This window comes from Electrona antarctica (genome assembly GCF_951216825.1).
Source record: "Electrona antarctica genome assembly, chromosome: 9".
In the NCBI taxonomy this organism is placed as follows: Eukaryota; Metazoa; Chordata; class Actinopteri; order Myctophiformes; family Myctophidae; genus Electrona; species Electrona antarctica.
This window is the reverse complement of record NC_136790.1, coordinates 38,025,343-38,041,828: the sequence shown is the minus strand read 5'-3', so window position 1 is coordinate 38,041,828 and position 16,486 is coordinate 38,025,343. Positions and strand designations below refer to the sequence as shown.

General features: G+C 41.5%; 2 protein-coding genes across 2 annotated transcripts; one reads left to right on the top strand and one right to left on the bottom strand.

Annotated features, from left to right (window-relative positions):
* Positions 1-720: 720 nt before the first annotated feature.
* mkrn2os.1 (MKRN2 opposite strand, tandem duplicate 1) lies at positions 721-4,633 on the bottom strand (the record flags this gene model as incomplete). Its single annotated transcript, XM_079510703.1, has 4 exons — positions 721-1,665; positions 2,002-2,194; positions 2,487-2,533; positions 4,398-4,633. The coding sequence occupies 4 exons, from the start codon at positions 4,631-4,633 to the stop codon at positions 1,467-1,469; spliced, it is 675 nt and encodes a 224-aa protein (XP_079366829.1). The 3' UTR covers positions 721-1,466.
* A 559-nt stretch (positions 4,634-5,192) lies between these two features.
* Positions 5,193-15,958, top strand: mkrn2 (makorin, ring finger protein, 2). The gene is made up of 10 exons (XM_079510337.1): positions 5,193-5,364; positions 6,145-6,273; positions 8,324-8,520; positions 8,609-8,725; positions 9,013-9,182; positions 10,382-10,447; positions 11,432-11,580; positions 12,184-12,294; positions 12,649-12,793; positions 14,130-15,958. The coding sequence occupies exons 1-10, from the start codon at positions 5,339-5,341 to the stop codon at positions 14,292-14,294; spliced, it is 1,275 nt and encodes a 424-aa protein (XP_079366463.1). The 5' UTR covers positions 5,193-5,338; the 3' UTR covers positions 14,295-15,958.
* Positions 15,959-16,486: the final 528 nt, after the last annotated feature.

Below are 16,486 nucleotides of genomic sequence, written 5' to 3'. Positions count from 1 at the left end.
TCCCCCCATCTCTCTCCCCATTATCTGTCAGTCTACTATCAATCTATCAATAAAGGCAGAAAAAGCCAAAAGAAATCCTAAAAGAAAAAAAGAAGACGAATCCACGGAGGGGTGCCCTGTGCCATTAAGCGCACTTGACCTATAGGGCACCGCTCCATGGATTCATCTATTGGTAGACAGAACACAACCACCGCAATTGTATAAGTATTAAAATATTACCATAGACGAAATTACATTTTAACAAGAAATGACTAAAGTGACAAGTCATTATATCAGCTTGCAACAGAAACCCAGGGAAGATATTACCTTACGGACAGTCGGACACAGGACGCCTTTTTTTTAAGAGTTTCACTGTATTGTGCTCTACAGTTATCTGAATATTTGAGTTTTTCTTCTAACACAAATGTCATGGTTTGATAACTGAGCCAATTATATAATAGACAGATTTGACGATGCACAACACGCATTTGTGTTCTTCATCATCTGTTCAAAATGCAATTATTGAAATGCAGTCTTGGTGTGTGCGACCCATTACCGTTATTTATTTGATATATGAATTGAACGGGTAACGCACCTAAAGTCAGCATTCATCATCATCAGCAGCAGCAGCATTTTTTCCAACGGTAATAGTTACAAAGATTTAAACACAAAGTGGCAAACAGCACACATACAGTAGCTATACAAAAGTGTGCAGTTAATAAAGGACAGAAGAATGGATTACAAGACGCAATCTCATCAATAATGTCAGAACGCACAGGTGGACTTGTGGAGACTCAAAAGTAGCTCTGCGCAGTGACTTGACTGATCAGTGGACAGATAAAGGCACTTTATACTGTACTGCTTTTATTACTGTAAGTGATTCCAGGCTCTTGCATATTGTACCTTAGTGGGGCTTTCTGTAGTCACATTTGCAGTCTCTATAGTCTGCACACACTGTACGTTGTCGCATTTGCAGTCTCTATAGTCTGCACACACTGTACGTTGTTGCATTTGCAGTCTCTAGTCTGCACACACTGTACGTTGTCGCATTTGCAGTCTCTATAGTCTGCACACACTGTACGTTGTTGCATTTGCAGTCTCTAGTCTGCACACACTGTACGTTGTCGCATTTGCAGTCTCTATAGTCTGCACACACTGTACGTTGTCGCATTTGCAGTCTCTATAGTCTGCACACACTGTACGTTGTTGCATTTGCAGTCTCTAGTCATAAGTCACTGCGGTGGGGGAGAGGAGAGCGGGCTTAGTGGGGCTAGTGTCCCATTAGAGTCCAGCCAATCATGAAAATCTCGCCACTGCAATACATCGCTACTAGTACTCTGGGCGATCATTATTCAGCTCTGCAAGCTGATAAAAAGTGACATACAGACAGTAGTGCGGCTTTAAGTTCTCTTATGTTGAGTGCAGACAGCAGTATAGTCTTATGTGGACAGACAGATACTGTCTTACAGTATGTGGGATACAGTCAGTCAGGTACTATAGTATCCATACTGTGTAATGTGCTGGCAGACAGACAGGTATTTGGAGGCGGTCCTCATTCGGGGGAGGACATGCAGAGAGGTGAAGCTGTCTCTCTCTATTGGCTCCCTGTCTGATGACATCAGCAGCTCGTTAATGAAACCTAGAGCGTATCCATAGCAACAGGAGCCAAACTCCTCCTCTGAGAACCTGAGAGAGTAAAACGGGATTGATATTAATATTGAATTCATATACTTTGTATTAAATATTCTGTGGCATCCTTACTACAATTATAATGACAGTAGTGAATGATATAGGTATAGTAATATACTGTATAGTGATGCCGTTGGGAACGCATGCCCAGTTCAGTTATCATTGCTGTCGGGTGGAAACCTCATATGTCCAAAACTGTTAATTCTCAGGATTTAAATTCAAATAAATCACAGCAGCACACTACACAATATTACATAAAAACTATATGATACAATACTACAAAGACTATGTGGGAGGAGAGGAGAGGAGAGGAGAGGAGAGGAGAGGAGAGACCTTTCAGGTGTCCATCTCTCCTGTGAGGAGAACATCTCCAGCTGTCTGTCCCAGTTCTGTTTGAAGCTCAGATTACCATGGTTACCAGGGACGACCAGGTGGTTGTCAGGGGCGATAAGAGGAAGAATCACACAGTGCTCCCATCCCTCCTGCTGGCGCTGAACCCCAGACCTGGTGTAACTGTATACCATACCTATACACAATATATAATACACATATTATAACTGTAGCCTATACCATACCTATACACAATATATAATACACATATTATAACTGTAGCCTATACCATACCTATACACAATATATAATACACATATTATAACTGTAGCCTATACCATACCTATACACAATATATAATATGCATACTATAACTGTATATCACACCTAGTTATAATAATATACATAATATGTAACTGTATACCACACATAGTCATAAACTCATAATAATAATATATGATATAATAATATAAAATACCTCCCATCACCTTTAGAGTTGGAAATTCCTACATGGAGCTCAGAGTCACTCCATTCACTAGAGAAGAAATCAAAACACACCACAGAACAGAACCATAAGATAAACATGCAACAGAATACAGAACAGTGTCACGGAAATCGATCAAAATCGGGTATCAGATTGAATCTCTGACTTTAAACTCTAAAGCAGTAGCTCTCGAACATTGTGCCAGTGGCCCCATCGGGTAAGATGTGTGCTCTTAAAAGATCCAAAAAATAATTTCAAGATTTTTCCAAATGTTAATAAATAAATAAATAAATAGCATATCTACTATTTCTGCTGTATAATCATGACACCCATAGCCTAGGTCACATCACATCACAACAACACAACACAATTGCACAGCACAACACGACACAATTGAGCTTAATCACAAATTAAACTCAGTAAGACCACAGCACAGACTTTACGGTCAGAGTGGGTGACTGACAATGTTATGACAAGGAAAGAAGAAATTACCTACCTATGTATGTTGTATTTATAACAATCTTTCCAGTAAAGAAATTGCAACAAAAGTAATCAAGAAAGTCAACCAAAGAACAAGATTTTTGGGCAGGATCTCCTTGTTGGCCAGTAAATGCACTGAGGACACGAGCTGGATCACTTATCTAATGTAATTTTGACTATATGCATGCACATCATGGTACTATAGTAGCTCAAAAGCATTACAAGCAAAACTTAAGACCTCTCAAAACAAACTGATCAGGTTACTACTAAACCTCACACTTATAGGACTCACCTAACTCCTGCTCATTATGCTAGGGTGGGTTAGCTGAGCTCAGGCCAGGGTAAAGGATAGAGTACAGCATCTTGCAATGGTCCCGGTCGTCAAGATACTCAAGGGATCAGTGCCCATGTACCTATGTCTGACTACTTCAAACGAGTGAGTAACATCCATGGGCACAACACCAGAGAGAGCTCCACTGATCTCATTACCCCAGATTCAGCACACAAATGGGGAATGAATTAATTCTATTATTCTGCCACCAAAATGTGGAATGCCCTACCACTAGCCATTAAACGTGTGACTCCCTACCCTTCTTCAAAACCACTATAGAAGAGCACCTGTCTGAAATTTGCAAGTGGACAAACTGGTAAGTCTTCTAGCTTGCCAAAATAACTTCCGCCCCACTGTTAATATGCTGTAAATGTGCTTTTACTGCTCCTAGTATTGATGATGTCTTGTATAGGATTGTATGTCTATTGATGAATTGAATACACAGGACCACAATGGAAACATTTTGTGTTTCCTTTTAGCACTATTGTATAACTGTACCTCTGTACTTTACAAACTTCTAATAAAGTAATCAATCAATCAATCAATCAATCAATCAGCCAGCAGTATAATAGCTACAATACAACACAACACAATAGTACCGACTGTGCTATTGCTATTCCCGACCCACGTGGGTCGGGAAGTGATTGGTCATCACTCAGCCAACACCGCTGAAATGCCCTTGAGCAAGGCACTGAACCCCCAACTGCTCCAGTGGAGCTGCTTAGTGGCCAACAGTATAAGACTGTGGTTGTACTGGTCAGCTCCCAGGTTTTAATGTGTGTTTCTGTCTGTGTGTCTCTATGTGCAGGGCGTTGCTGAAAATGAGCACTTGTGCTACCCTGGGTAAATAAAGGAAAAAAAACAAACAAACAAAAAAACATAACACAATCTTCTGGTTCCCAAGTGGCCGCTCTACCCCTGAGCCACTGCCACCCTTAAAATATGATAGCTACAACATAACAACAATACAATAGCTACAATACAACAGCTACAATACAATAGACAATACCTGTATAATAGCTACGACACAACACAATACACTAGCTACAACACAACACAGATCAAACACAGCCAGCTCAGATGTGCTATGTATAGGTACAGTACGTGAGTGCAGCAGGCCCATGCTGAGCGGCCAGCAGGAAGCAGCATGGTTCCAGGTGTCCATTCCTCAAGGGATTGTGGACTCTGACCGGGGCGTCCAGCAAACCCAGCCTCAACCGGTCACCACACACTGGACACCTGCTGCTCTGTCTCCGTGGCAACACGGTAGGCCCGTTTACACACGTGTAAATGGACCTTCCACAGTGTCTGAATGTGATCATGTTGTTGCAGTTCATCATGTCTCTGACAACAATGTTCCAGGATCTGGGAAGGAACAGGAAGGAGCACATAAAGGTGTGTGTGTGTGTGTGTGTGTGTGTGTGTGACGGGGTGGGGGGCGTGGTATAGTGCACAGGTAAATATTTTACTTTTAGTCACATAACATTTTCTCTCCCCCCACATAAAGCAACTGTAAGTACTTTGAAGAGTGCTATATCTGAGAAAGTTATATTATTATTGTTATTATGATTTATTTATTAAATATCAATATCGAATATCAATCACTGTCAGGCAGAAATCTTGTAGGCTATGTCCAAAAGGTCAGACTACTTTTCATTGGTTATAAACCACACAGCCAGACTTAACCACTTTTAAGAAAGAAAGTATCAAAGAAAGAAAGAAAGAAAGAAAGAAAGAATGAAAGAAAGACTAAACGTTAGTTCTTCTGATACAGAATGGAGTAACAGCCTAACAGGCCTACTGCCTACATAAATAATTAATAAACGTATTGTTCGTTACTACAACAGTCAACACTAACCTCGCGTCACGACTCACCAGGCTTTCACAACATTCAACACCACTTCTGCGTCACCAGGCTTTCCACCTCGAGGTTCATGTGAAGTAGGAACCGTCCTCTGCGGAGCATCGGTTGCTCTTCGGACTAGTTTGAAGGGCGGACCCAACGTGACAACATCATAAGCCAGTGAGGCTACTAGCTAAACAACATGAGCACGAAACAGATCACCTGCAGGTCAATGAACACCCATTAACCTTCCTAACGTTGTGCCGCTGAGCTGTTTGCCTGTTTTGTGTCTCTGCGCGTGTGTTTGCGTGTCGTGATCGTGTGTTCTCGAGGGCCGAATGGACGTCGCTAGCGTGAAGCTAACCATGGCTAGCTGATGCTCCATTTTTCATTGCTAACCAAGTTAGCATTGGGGAGTTGACAAAACCATGCTTGTCAACAAAACATGTCGTTGTGCTGTTTTTCTTTGCAACTAAACGAGTCGGCCAGTTTGTTTGTGTGCGTGTATATATGTGTGTGTGTGTCCGCCCAGAATTGGATTTGAGGTTTATTTATTAGTTAGGTTAATTGACTGTATAAACATTAAAGTTAAACACCAGACAATAGCTTAATTATGCTTATGTTTGCTTACCGCTCATTTTCACATTAAAACAGTTTATTATTGTCTCGGACAAATCTTCCTCAAATGTTGCAGATATTTGGAATACATAGATTATACTGTATGCGTACGGTCTATCAACAATGAATTATCCAGTTAACCCTGGTTTATGTAGGCGAAATATTTCTAAAAATTATTTCCCCTGTCGATATTGCAGATCTACAATGCGACGTGTTGTGAGCTTGTTTAAGTGCTATTTCAGTGGTTAAACAAGTGACAAGTGTACTGTGTGTGTGATTGTAAACGTAGTCGGTGTATCGGCACTGAATATATGAATCAAAATCTATTGTCACACAGTGTAGACATGTTTGAATGGATATATTGATGTATTTTCTCTTGTGTCTGTGTAGGTATTTCCTCCATGGTGTGTGCCGGGAGGGCAGCCGGTGTCTGTTTTCTCACGACCCAGCCAACAGCAAACCCTCCACCATCTGTAAATATTACCAGAGAGGAACCTGTGCTTATGGAGAACGCTGCAGGTAAGAACCTCACATTCTATAAATATTTCCAGAGAGGTGGAACCTGTGCTTATAGAGATACATTGTTCACATTGGACCCTTTTTACACTGGGGTTGAACCAGTTCCGTTGTTTTTTCCCGCCTCATTTTGCAGTTCAGAGTGTTTCCACTGAAAATGAATTTAATTCCCATTTAGACCTGAGGACGATTCTACAAATGCCTTCTAAATCCTGACAGTTATCTGAAAAACCCATGCTTCTATGTCAGTGGTTCTCAAACAGTTTCATGTCAAGGACCCCCAAAAATATAAGTATTTGGCCGCCGACCCCCATCGGAAAATATGTTGTTCCAGGGACCCCCAGAAGCAACGTTCACTCTGAAAGAATATATATTCAAAGATTTGCGCCACATTTTCATGATTACAAAAATATAGCAGACCTACAAGCTCGTAGCGCACCACTCGTGTGCTATGAGCTTGTAGATCTGCTATTTTTCAATAGCTAAATTATAACATAATGTTTAAAACACCAAAAGGGGTTCCCGCCCCCAAAATGGGTTAAGTGGACACTTTAGCGGTTATATTCAACACATTGCTCAGATAGGCCTATCTCACAGCCCCCTTTCCACGCCCCCTTCCGGTAGATAGTGGTGTCATTTAACATTAGCATTTACACGTTTTTTTCTCTGGAGAATCTAAGTACATTTCCTAATGTAAAAATGTGACAGACCAATATTATTATGAAGCAAACAAGATGGTAAATCAGCTCGAACAGATAGAACAAACCTTACCTTGAGAAAACAAAAGTTGTAGACTTCTTAAATTACCTCTGTTAACATGTAGCGTCTATGGAGTGACGTCACGCTATCACCACTAGCCCCGAAAGGGGGCGTATTAAGGGGGCGGGGAAATTCTGTGAGATAGGCCTATTGCTGGTACTATAGGCACATATGAAACACAATCCCCTGTGAAGTGAAGGGCAGCATTCCCAAAGCTTTTTTTTCTTTTCTTTTTTTTTTCACTTTTTCCCCCACTTTAAAAAAAAAAAAAACATTTTGCAAATATATATATATCTGTGAGAATGATTTTCAAGAATTAGTAGCAAACAGGGCTAGGTTGGGGCCAGAAATTGAACATGAGATTTTGGCCAAAAGAAAAATCTATAATGAGAAACCATATCACCCCCCAGGTTGATTGTTTGTCAGGGTGGTGCTCCCTGGTGCTCAATCAGCTGAAAAGCCATGCTGTGTAGTTGGGCTTCAGTAGGCTATATCCATACTGTACAGCCCTGGGTGGACGATCCAGGTTCTGAAAAGCTCTTTGCTGTTTGCAATACGGTGCTAAAAATAACCCATTAGATCAGAGGTTCTCAAACAGTGTGTTGAGGCATACTGGTGTGCTGTGACTGACACAAGTCCAGGCATGTGTGACAAGCACACATTATTATAGCAAATTTGCAATAATTACAACTATACAAAAATATGTAAATTATCGTCAAAGTGGGTGTGGTGTGTGTGTGTGTGTGTGTGTGTGTGTGTGTGTGTGTGAGAGAGTCAGTCAGAGGAAGCACAGCGCTAGTGTGGAGGACTCCTTTCACGCTGTTTCACAGATCTATGGCCTAACAAAAATGTTCAGATCGTTCAGCACTCTTCACCACCGTATGAATAGCACTGTGTTGCTATGGGACCGACTAATCCGGAAATGAACCGGAAGTGAAAAGTCTGCGTCCATGTAATCAGATTTATTTTTAAATACATTTATCTCAGATTCTGTTCCCAGAATGCCTTTTTGATCAAAACAAGCTTTATCCACGCTCCATAACTAAGCATCGCTGATCGCTGTTACAAAATTCACGTTTTGGTTTAATTAAATAACGATCGTGCAAGACTCAGTCTCCTGACTCCCGCGATCATCAAATTAGTGGCTTGAATGTGAGAAAAACAAAATCTCCATGAATTTAAGGCTTCATGGAGCGATCAATTGATAGAAAATAAGTAATTTTTGGCGTAAACTATTAATTTCACCCTATATAAAATTTTAATCCCTGCATATAATGGTGTTCTCTCTGTCCAGATACGACCACATCAGACCCCCCGGGAGAGGAGGAGAGAGGGAGAGAGGAGGAGGAGGAGAAGACAGGGACAGAGGAGCAGTAGGACCTGCAGCTGGTGACCAGTCCGGTCACGGGGGTTTGGGTGCGTTTGGGTCCTCTGCACCGCCTTCACACGGCCGACATGGACCTAAGAAACCTCTGGTTCTGCGAGACAGAGGTGGGACCCAGAACTCTACATCTCTTATCTCTACATGTCTATCTGTAATATATCTGATACCAACCTGTGTGTGTGTGTGTGTGTTCAGCTCTGGTGAGAGACGGCGGTCCAGTGGATGGCAACTCTTCAGATCGATACCAGCCCAGCAGAACTCCGCAGTCTTACCTGGATGCCATCACAACTGGATTGGATGACACTGGAAACAGTCAGTATCTCTCTCTTTCTCACACACACACACGCACACACACACACACACACACCAGGGTTCCCGCGGGTCCTTAAAAGGTCTTAAAAAGTCTTAAATTTGACTTTGAAAATGGTGCAAGAACCCTACACACACACACACACACACACACACACACACACACACACACACACACACAATCGCACAATCATGTAACACTGACATATAATAAGGATGAAATATCTGGGAACATTTCAGTTTTGATTGATACAAATATGTCTACATTCATTTGTTTCTACCTTTCCCAGGCGGAGTGGCGTACCCCTCCAACCTGTCCCCTGGCCTGTGCCCTTACGCCGCTGCGGGACATTGTCAGTATGGCAGCACATGCCCTTATCTCCATGGCGACCTGTGTGACATCTGCAGGTTGCAGGTTCTACACCCTCACGACGCCGAGCAGAGAACCTCCCATCAGAAGGTTGGTTCTGCTGCCCACATATCATTGCTGTCGTAAAGAGAAAGACACATCTCATCTCTCATATTATAACTTTTTGTGTTTGTTCGTAAATGAATGCCCTACTTCATGATACTACACAGCGTTAGCCTGGAAACCAGACAAATCTGACATGGCAAAAAAATAAAAAAGGCAGATTTGTTTTGGCCCTGCTTGTTGTGATTGGATTTCGCTGGCCCCAATGTTGTGGCGCAGCAATCAGGCACTATTATGAAATAAGGCTTGGCTTTTGGAAATGGAATTGCATGTTCCACACAGATTCCAGATTAATATTTACGCAGTGATATGACTGGCCATGCCAGGCTAACACTGTGTTTTGTGTGACACTCAAAAGTAGCAGACCCACAAGCTCGAAACGTGGCATGAAGTGACACGTTTTGAGCGTATATCTGCTACTTTGAATGCTGAATAGCAATAGTTTTGGACATATGAGGTTTCTACCCGACAGACGATATGAAATGTGATCGGAGACTGGGAATGCAACAATTAATGAAACTAATTGAATCAATTAGGGATGTACCGATGAGACATTTTGGCCGATATCCGATATAATTAATTGCTGTTAACAGTTATTGCAGATAACCGATATGATCTCATTCTGTATTTAAAAAATATAATAATTTTGGCCATTGTGAAAAATGGCTTATAACCACTGAATTTGAAAAAAGCAATGCCTCTTTATTCCAAACCTAGGGATGCACCGTTATTGAAATGTTGGCCCATATCCCAACATAAACAGCTTGAATGTAGTATTTCTATTTAAAAGCTTCCATGGAAAATACTCATTTGCAGCCTTCATTTGCAAAGGACATTTGCAAATGAATAAATTTATTTTTCAACATAATTATTATAAAATAAAATATCTGCTAAACCGATATTATTTTTACCGATGCCGATTACCGATATATTGCTTTAGGCCAATATCAGCCGATACCGATGTGTTGACTGAATCAATAGATTATAAATAAGTAAACGATGGTTGCAGCCCTATATTTAGACCTTGGCGTATGACGCCGTATGTGCAATCACATACTCTACATACATACGTATAGAGTTCACTCGGGACTCCCGGTTGGGTACCAAAATGCCAAGTTGGAACTACCAATGCTAGATTTGGGAAGGATTTTATGTTGGCACTGATCCAATCCCCTGTCTATTTACAGATGTGTATGTTGGCATTTGAAGCGGACATGGAGAGAGCATTTGCGGTTCAGCTGAGCCAAGACAAGGTTGGTCTAATGCCTGACCTTCACTGACTCCTAACCTCTGACGTTCCAGTAAAAACACATTGAGACTGCGTCTCTTTTACAAGTGGGAACTGGCCAAGAGGCAGAAATATAATTACACTTCAATACCACATCGTCAATGCTACATTTTGGACCAGCAAATACAACATCCAGAATACACCTTAAAGTTACTTACTTACCTATCCCCATTACGCCGGCTGGCGCATAGGGCAGCAACAAAGTTCCTCCACTTGCATCTGTGGAGGAACTTTGTTGCTGCCCTATGCGCCATAAAGTACCTATGAATAAATACAACAAGTCCCCAGTCCTACTTTTAGTAGCAGGGCAAAATACACCATATACACAATCTACACGATCTGAACCGATATAATAAATATATAGGCATGAACATAGGCTAGTACATGTCCAAACATGTGCAGGTGTTGGACTGTACATCAAACATGATCCTTTTGAAACTTCTCAAGGGAACCTTCAAAGCCAATTTTAGTCTGGACTGTAGATCATTCCACGACCAGGGGCCAAAGAAGGCCAGACATTTTTTACCCCCCTCGGATTTGAATGCTGGTACTACACACACAAGCATTTGACCTGAGGTTTAGGCCGTTTTGGACCAAGTCGAATTTGGATGAAATGTAAGACGGCAGGTCACCCAGAATGGCTTTATAAATGAAAATATGTCAATGCTGAAGCCAATCTTCTACGTTTATTTGGACGGGACAGTGCATATCGAGGAACAATAGACATAAATACACCGGATTTAGCAAGACTACACATTTACAGGCTATCCGGAGTCCCCAGACCCATTTATCAGATGCTGAAATCCAGAGTAACCCTAGACACATAAATAAATGTCACAGTGCAAAGAAAATGTGTGTAGAAACATCTAAATAAGATTCTGTACATTATGTTTGTTGTATCTATTCTGTATGGAGGTGGTATTGTATTATAATTTATGTTATGCTCTAGGTGTGTTCCATCTGCATGGAGGTGGTATTGGAGAAGGCAGTGCCCTCTGAGAGGAGGTTTGGGATTCTGTCTTCGTGTTGCCATAGTTACTGCCTGGCCTGCATTCGGCAGTGGCGCTGTGCCAAACAGTTTGACAACAAGATCATCAAGTAAGTCTGTTAGCTCTGATCAGTATTGATTGATGGATTGAATTCTTTTTTGACATGATTGCATTTACAAGTAAAAACACGTGCATACAATTGTCAAAAGGATATACACAAAACGGCTCAAAAGCTTTTTTCCATTGTGGTCCTTTCAAAGATGGTTCAGCACACTACAATGTAATATATCTGTGTTATAATTATGGCATAGTTATGGTAGGTGTAGAGTATAAGAACGTGCCCTTAGCCATATTAAATCGACATCCCTCTGGTAGAACACGTATGGGTGTCCCAGACCTTCACAAAGACTTCAACTAGATACTTGCTTACCTCACTGTTTGCAATCCTGTGAACCATACACATTGTGAGTTACACTCTCCTCGACTCAAAGTCACTTTAGGCTAAGAAAGTTGGCAGGGAGAATATAAGTGTTGTGCGATGTACTTTAAGGATTCATCTAATCATTTTGTTTTGAGAAGTCTGTAGCTTTGTTTTGAAATAAGATATTAGGGGTGCTAGAATACCAGGAGCTACAGAAAGAGTCTAAATTACATTGTACTTGTGTCTGTCAGATCTACTATTATTGTCATTAATCGATCTGTTTGTCTGCAGGTCATGTCCAGAGTGTAGGGTGGTGTCAGAGTTTGTGATTCCATCACTCTACTGGGTGGAGGACCAAGGCGAGAAGGACAGACTGATACAGCACTTTAAGACTGGAGTCAGGTCGGTCTGACTGTCTACCTGCTAGTGTCCTGCATAGGTCCTTATTTTGGTTCTGCAGCCGTCCTGTATTTATCACATCAACTTGACAGACCCGCCGTCATCAGGGCGGATGCTGTTCCACGATTAACATAAAAATCCTGTAACGTAACAGAATACTTAACTTTTAATGCCTGTAATGTGATGAGTTACTTTTAAAACTAACGTTACGTTACTCAACACAGGTTATGACAAGACCAGATTTATTTGTAAAACATTATATTTGAAACTACCAGAAATGTACGCTTCAGAAAGACTTTAGCCAAACAAAAGACTGTCTGTTTCACTATCTGACTACCCTGTCCTGTCTGTCTACAGTAAGAAGGCGTGTCGGTACTTTGACCAGGGTCGTGGTTCGTGTCCATTTGGAGGGAAGTGTCTGTACCTCCATGCGTACCCAGATGGTACCAAGGCCCAACCGGACCGACCCAGGAAACAACTGAGCTCAGAAGGCAATGTGCGGGTAAGAACGCATGGATTAAAGTTCTCTGTTTGCCTGAGACCTGACTGGTTTCAGTCTTTTTTTAAAGAATCTTCTGGAGAAAGGCATAACAACTCAGGTCCAGGCATTAAGGCTCAGTTTGATATGTAAACCCATCCTGAGGGCCTGCCCTGGACCTGGAGTTTGATATGTAAACCCATCCTGAGGGCCTGCCCTGGACCTGGAGTTTGATATGTAAACCCATCCTGAGGGCCTGCCCTGGACCTGGAGTTTGATATGTAAACCCATCCTGAGGGCCTGCCCTGGACCTGGAGTTTGATATGTAAACCCATCCTGAGGGCCTGCCCTGGACCTGGAGTTTGATATGTAAACCCATCCTGAGGGCCTGCCCTGGACCTGGAGTTTGATATGTAAACCCATCCTGAGGGCCTGCCCTGGACCTGGAGTTTGTATGCCCTTTGATCATAATCTTTGCTTTCTCCTGAATATTATTCCATTCCATGAGCACCAGTGGTTGAGGGATACCACTAGCGCTCCTGTAACTTCTCTCTTCAATTGTAAATTGATGTGCAGAAGCATCTTGACTTCCATAAAACCGTAAAGGTCTGCGAAAAACAAAGGTTAAAGGCAAGCCTCGATCTGCAATTTCTTCAAGTATTTGGCTGCATGTAGAACAGCAAGAACATGTTTAGAATAATTCCTATACATCATTTTGCATAATTGTTTAGGTCTCCTGTCACATTCTTTCACACAGTGCAGACCTAGCAAAAAATATTTGTTTTTGCTTTAATCCCTGAGGCGTACAGTACAACTGATGCACAGACAGGTACAAGCTAGCATCAACTGTTAACGCCTACCCTATGACACAGTCAATCAGTATACATTAGAAAACATGCCGAACGTTTTGTTGCCGTCGGGCAGAAACTTCTTATTATGGTCTTTCTATTAACTTTTTGTGTTTGTTCGTAAATTAATTAACTACTTGATGATACGACACAACGATAGCCTGGAAACCAGACAAATCTGCCCCGCTCGTTGTGATTGGATTTCACTGCCACCAAAGTTGTCACTAATCAGGCCTATTATGGAAATATGGGGCGGGTTTATCACCAGAGGCATTTTTGGAAATGGGAATGCACGTCCCACACAGAGATTCCACATTAATATTTACGCAGTGATATTAATCTGTGTTTAATGCCCTACTTGATCATACTACAGCATCACACACAAGTAGCAGATCCACAAGTTTCAAAACATGGCGTGTTCGCAGCTTGTAGATCTGCTACTTCTGCTATATTTGAACTTGAATCCTGAAAAGTAACAGTGTTGGACTTAACATACTGTTTTTTGGTTGTAGTTTTTGAACAGCGTGCGTCTGTGGGACTTCATCGAAGAGCGTGAGCAGAGATCCGCTGCACTCCCACCGTCACATGATGATGAAGTCACAGAGCTGAGGGAACTCTTCATGCAAATGTCAGGACCGAGCGACAGCAACGAAGCCACGCCCACTGGAACACAATAGACTGACTGACGGACGATTGATTACGTGACGGACTGACAGACTAAATAATAGACAGACAGACAGGCAGACAGACTCACTAATAGACAGACTGACTCACTCACTAATGGACAGACAGACAGACCGGGTTGTGTTGTAATGGAACTAGACTGCATCCATCCATAGTTTTTACCCAGTTGTTTGTCTTCCTGTCTCACTTCCTACCTGTCTGTCAGTCTGACTGACTACCTGTCTGTGGACCCGAGACGAGTGTCTAACTGAAGGCTTCTCGGCTATGAGTCCACGTAATGATGATGACTTATTTGACCTGGTGGGGTGGTCCTGAGGTGGTTGATTCGTCATAAAACTTCCATAGACATGGTCACACACATGAAGTCACAGGCGGAACACACAAAGCCAGGAGATGGATGGGCATTAAAAAAAAAAGACAAAAAAAAGAATCAAACTGTCTCCTTGAAGTAAAAAGGGATCAGAATCAGTGTCATAAAGCCGTTGTCATAGATAGCAGTGATGTCATAGAGCCTCTATGATGTCACTCTCTAGTGAAAGTGAGCGTTCCAAAAGGAAGTGAGGTCAGTCTGAGACGAGCTGTAAATAATGTGAATAATTACAGGAAGTGGCTTACTGTCTTCACATTGTCAAAGGATGGATTTTTAAATTGCTATTAATTGCATTTTTTGTAATTATTGGCAATATTTATTAAATCACGACGGTCGATTATGTTGCTTTGAAGAGCAGAATGTGTCTCTCTCTGGTTGTAAGGTCAAAGTTGAACCTTTTCAGAGATTACATCCTAGATGTAATTAGATTACATGTCACGTCGATTTCCCTCCTTCACACAGCCTTCCTTCTCGCTCATGTGTTTTACACCAGTGGTTCTCAGAGTTGGGTCCTTGAGGGTGTTCCAAATAATTAACCCTTTAAAACCCTATTTTATACCTTGGATGATTGAAAATAGCTGATCTAGCTTGCCGATCGGCTATTTTCAAAATAAATTGAAAAATGCAGAATAATTTAGGGAAAAAAATAAGCCCTAACAGGAAGATTGAGATTGAGAAGCACTGGTGTAACTACAGGTCCCTAGAACGACCAAAAGAAGCAGCAGCCAGTTGGACCCCAAAAGACAGAAATGAGATTGTTTAAAAAGAAAAAAAGAAGAAAATTAAGCTGTTCTTCATTTTAAATGAACTGCATGTGTCTCATTGTTTTATCTTGACAGGACACATGAATGTGTGTGTATGTGTGCGTGCGCTGCATAATGAAATGTCAAAAAAATAAATAAAAAAAATATCAAGTGAATCTGCAGTGAACCTTACCGATTGAAGTAAACCTGATGTAAAATGAGTGTGTATGTGTACATAATGTGACTGGAAAAATGCCCAATGCTGTCAATGTTACTACAATTTGATGACCCATAATGCGTTTAATTGCTACTGTTTCGTGAACTCCGAGAAGCGAACAGTGACGATGTATCAGACTTTCACAAACTCTTGTTGCGTGAATAAAACACCTTGACAGACGAGAATGCAGTTACTCTGTTAAGTGAATAAAACACTGACAGACGAGGATGCAGTCTCCTCCGAACGTTAGAACTCTATGTGAATAAAACACTTTGACCTGAAGATGCAGTTAAACTCTGTTCTGTGAATAAAACATTTTGACATGAAGATGCCGTGTCCTGTCCTGTCATTGCAGTTTACAGACACCCAATAAAAGCAATCAGATGTTTGAGATCCAGACATTTATTTTGGTCGGCTCTCAGCACCCAGAGTATCTACATGTATTATATATTATAATAGTTCTTAAAGGGATATTTCACTTTCAAATAAAATAAACGTACAAAATAATAATTAAATACAAATATAACAATGAAAAAAACCATGGCCCCCTCACCATTTAGAACATATATGTCAAACTCAAGGCCCGGGGGCCAAATCAGGCCCGTGAATGAATTATCTTTGGCCCGCGGGATGATATTTAATTAGTATTAGAACTGGCCCTCTGGTATATTGCACGGACCACCATAATACAAGTCCCACAATGCACTGCGAGTGCATTGGCACATATCACATACTATGAAAGCAGTGCTTGGTGAGGATCATAGAACAGGAAACTGAGCTTAATAATAATGCATTTTCAGTTTTAAATGCATTTACTTTTTTGCTGTTTGCCTGGGACGTCCTCATGACCGCGGT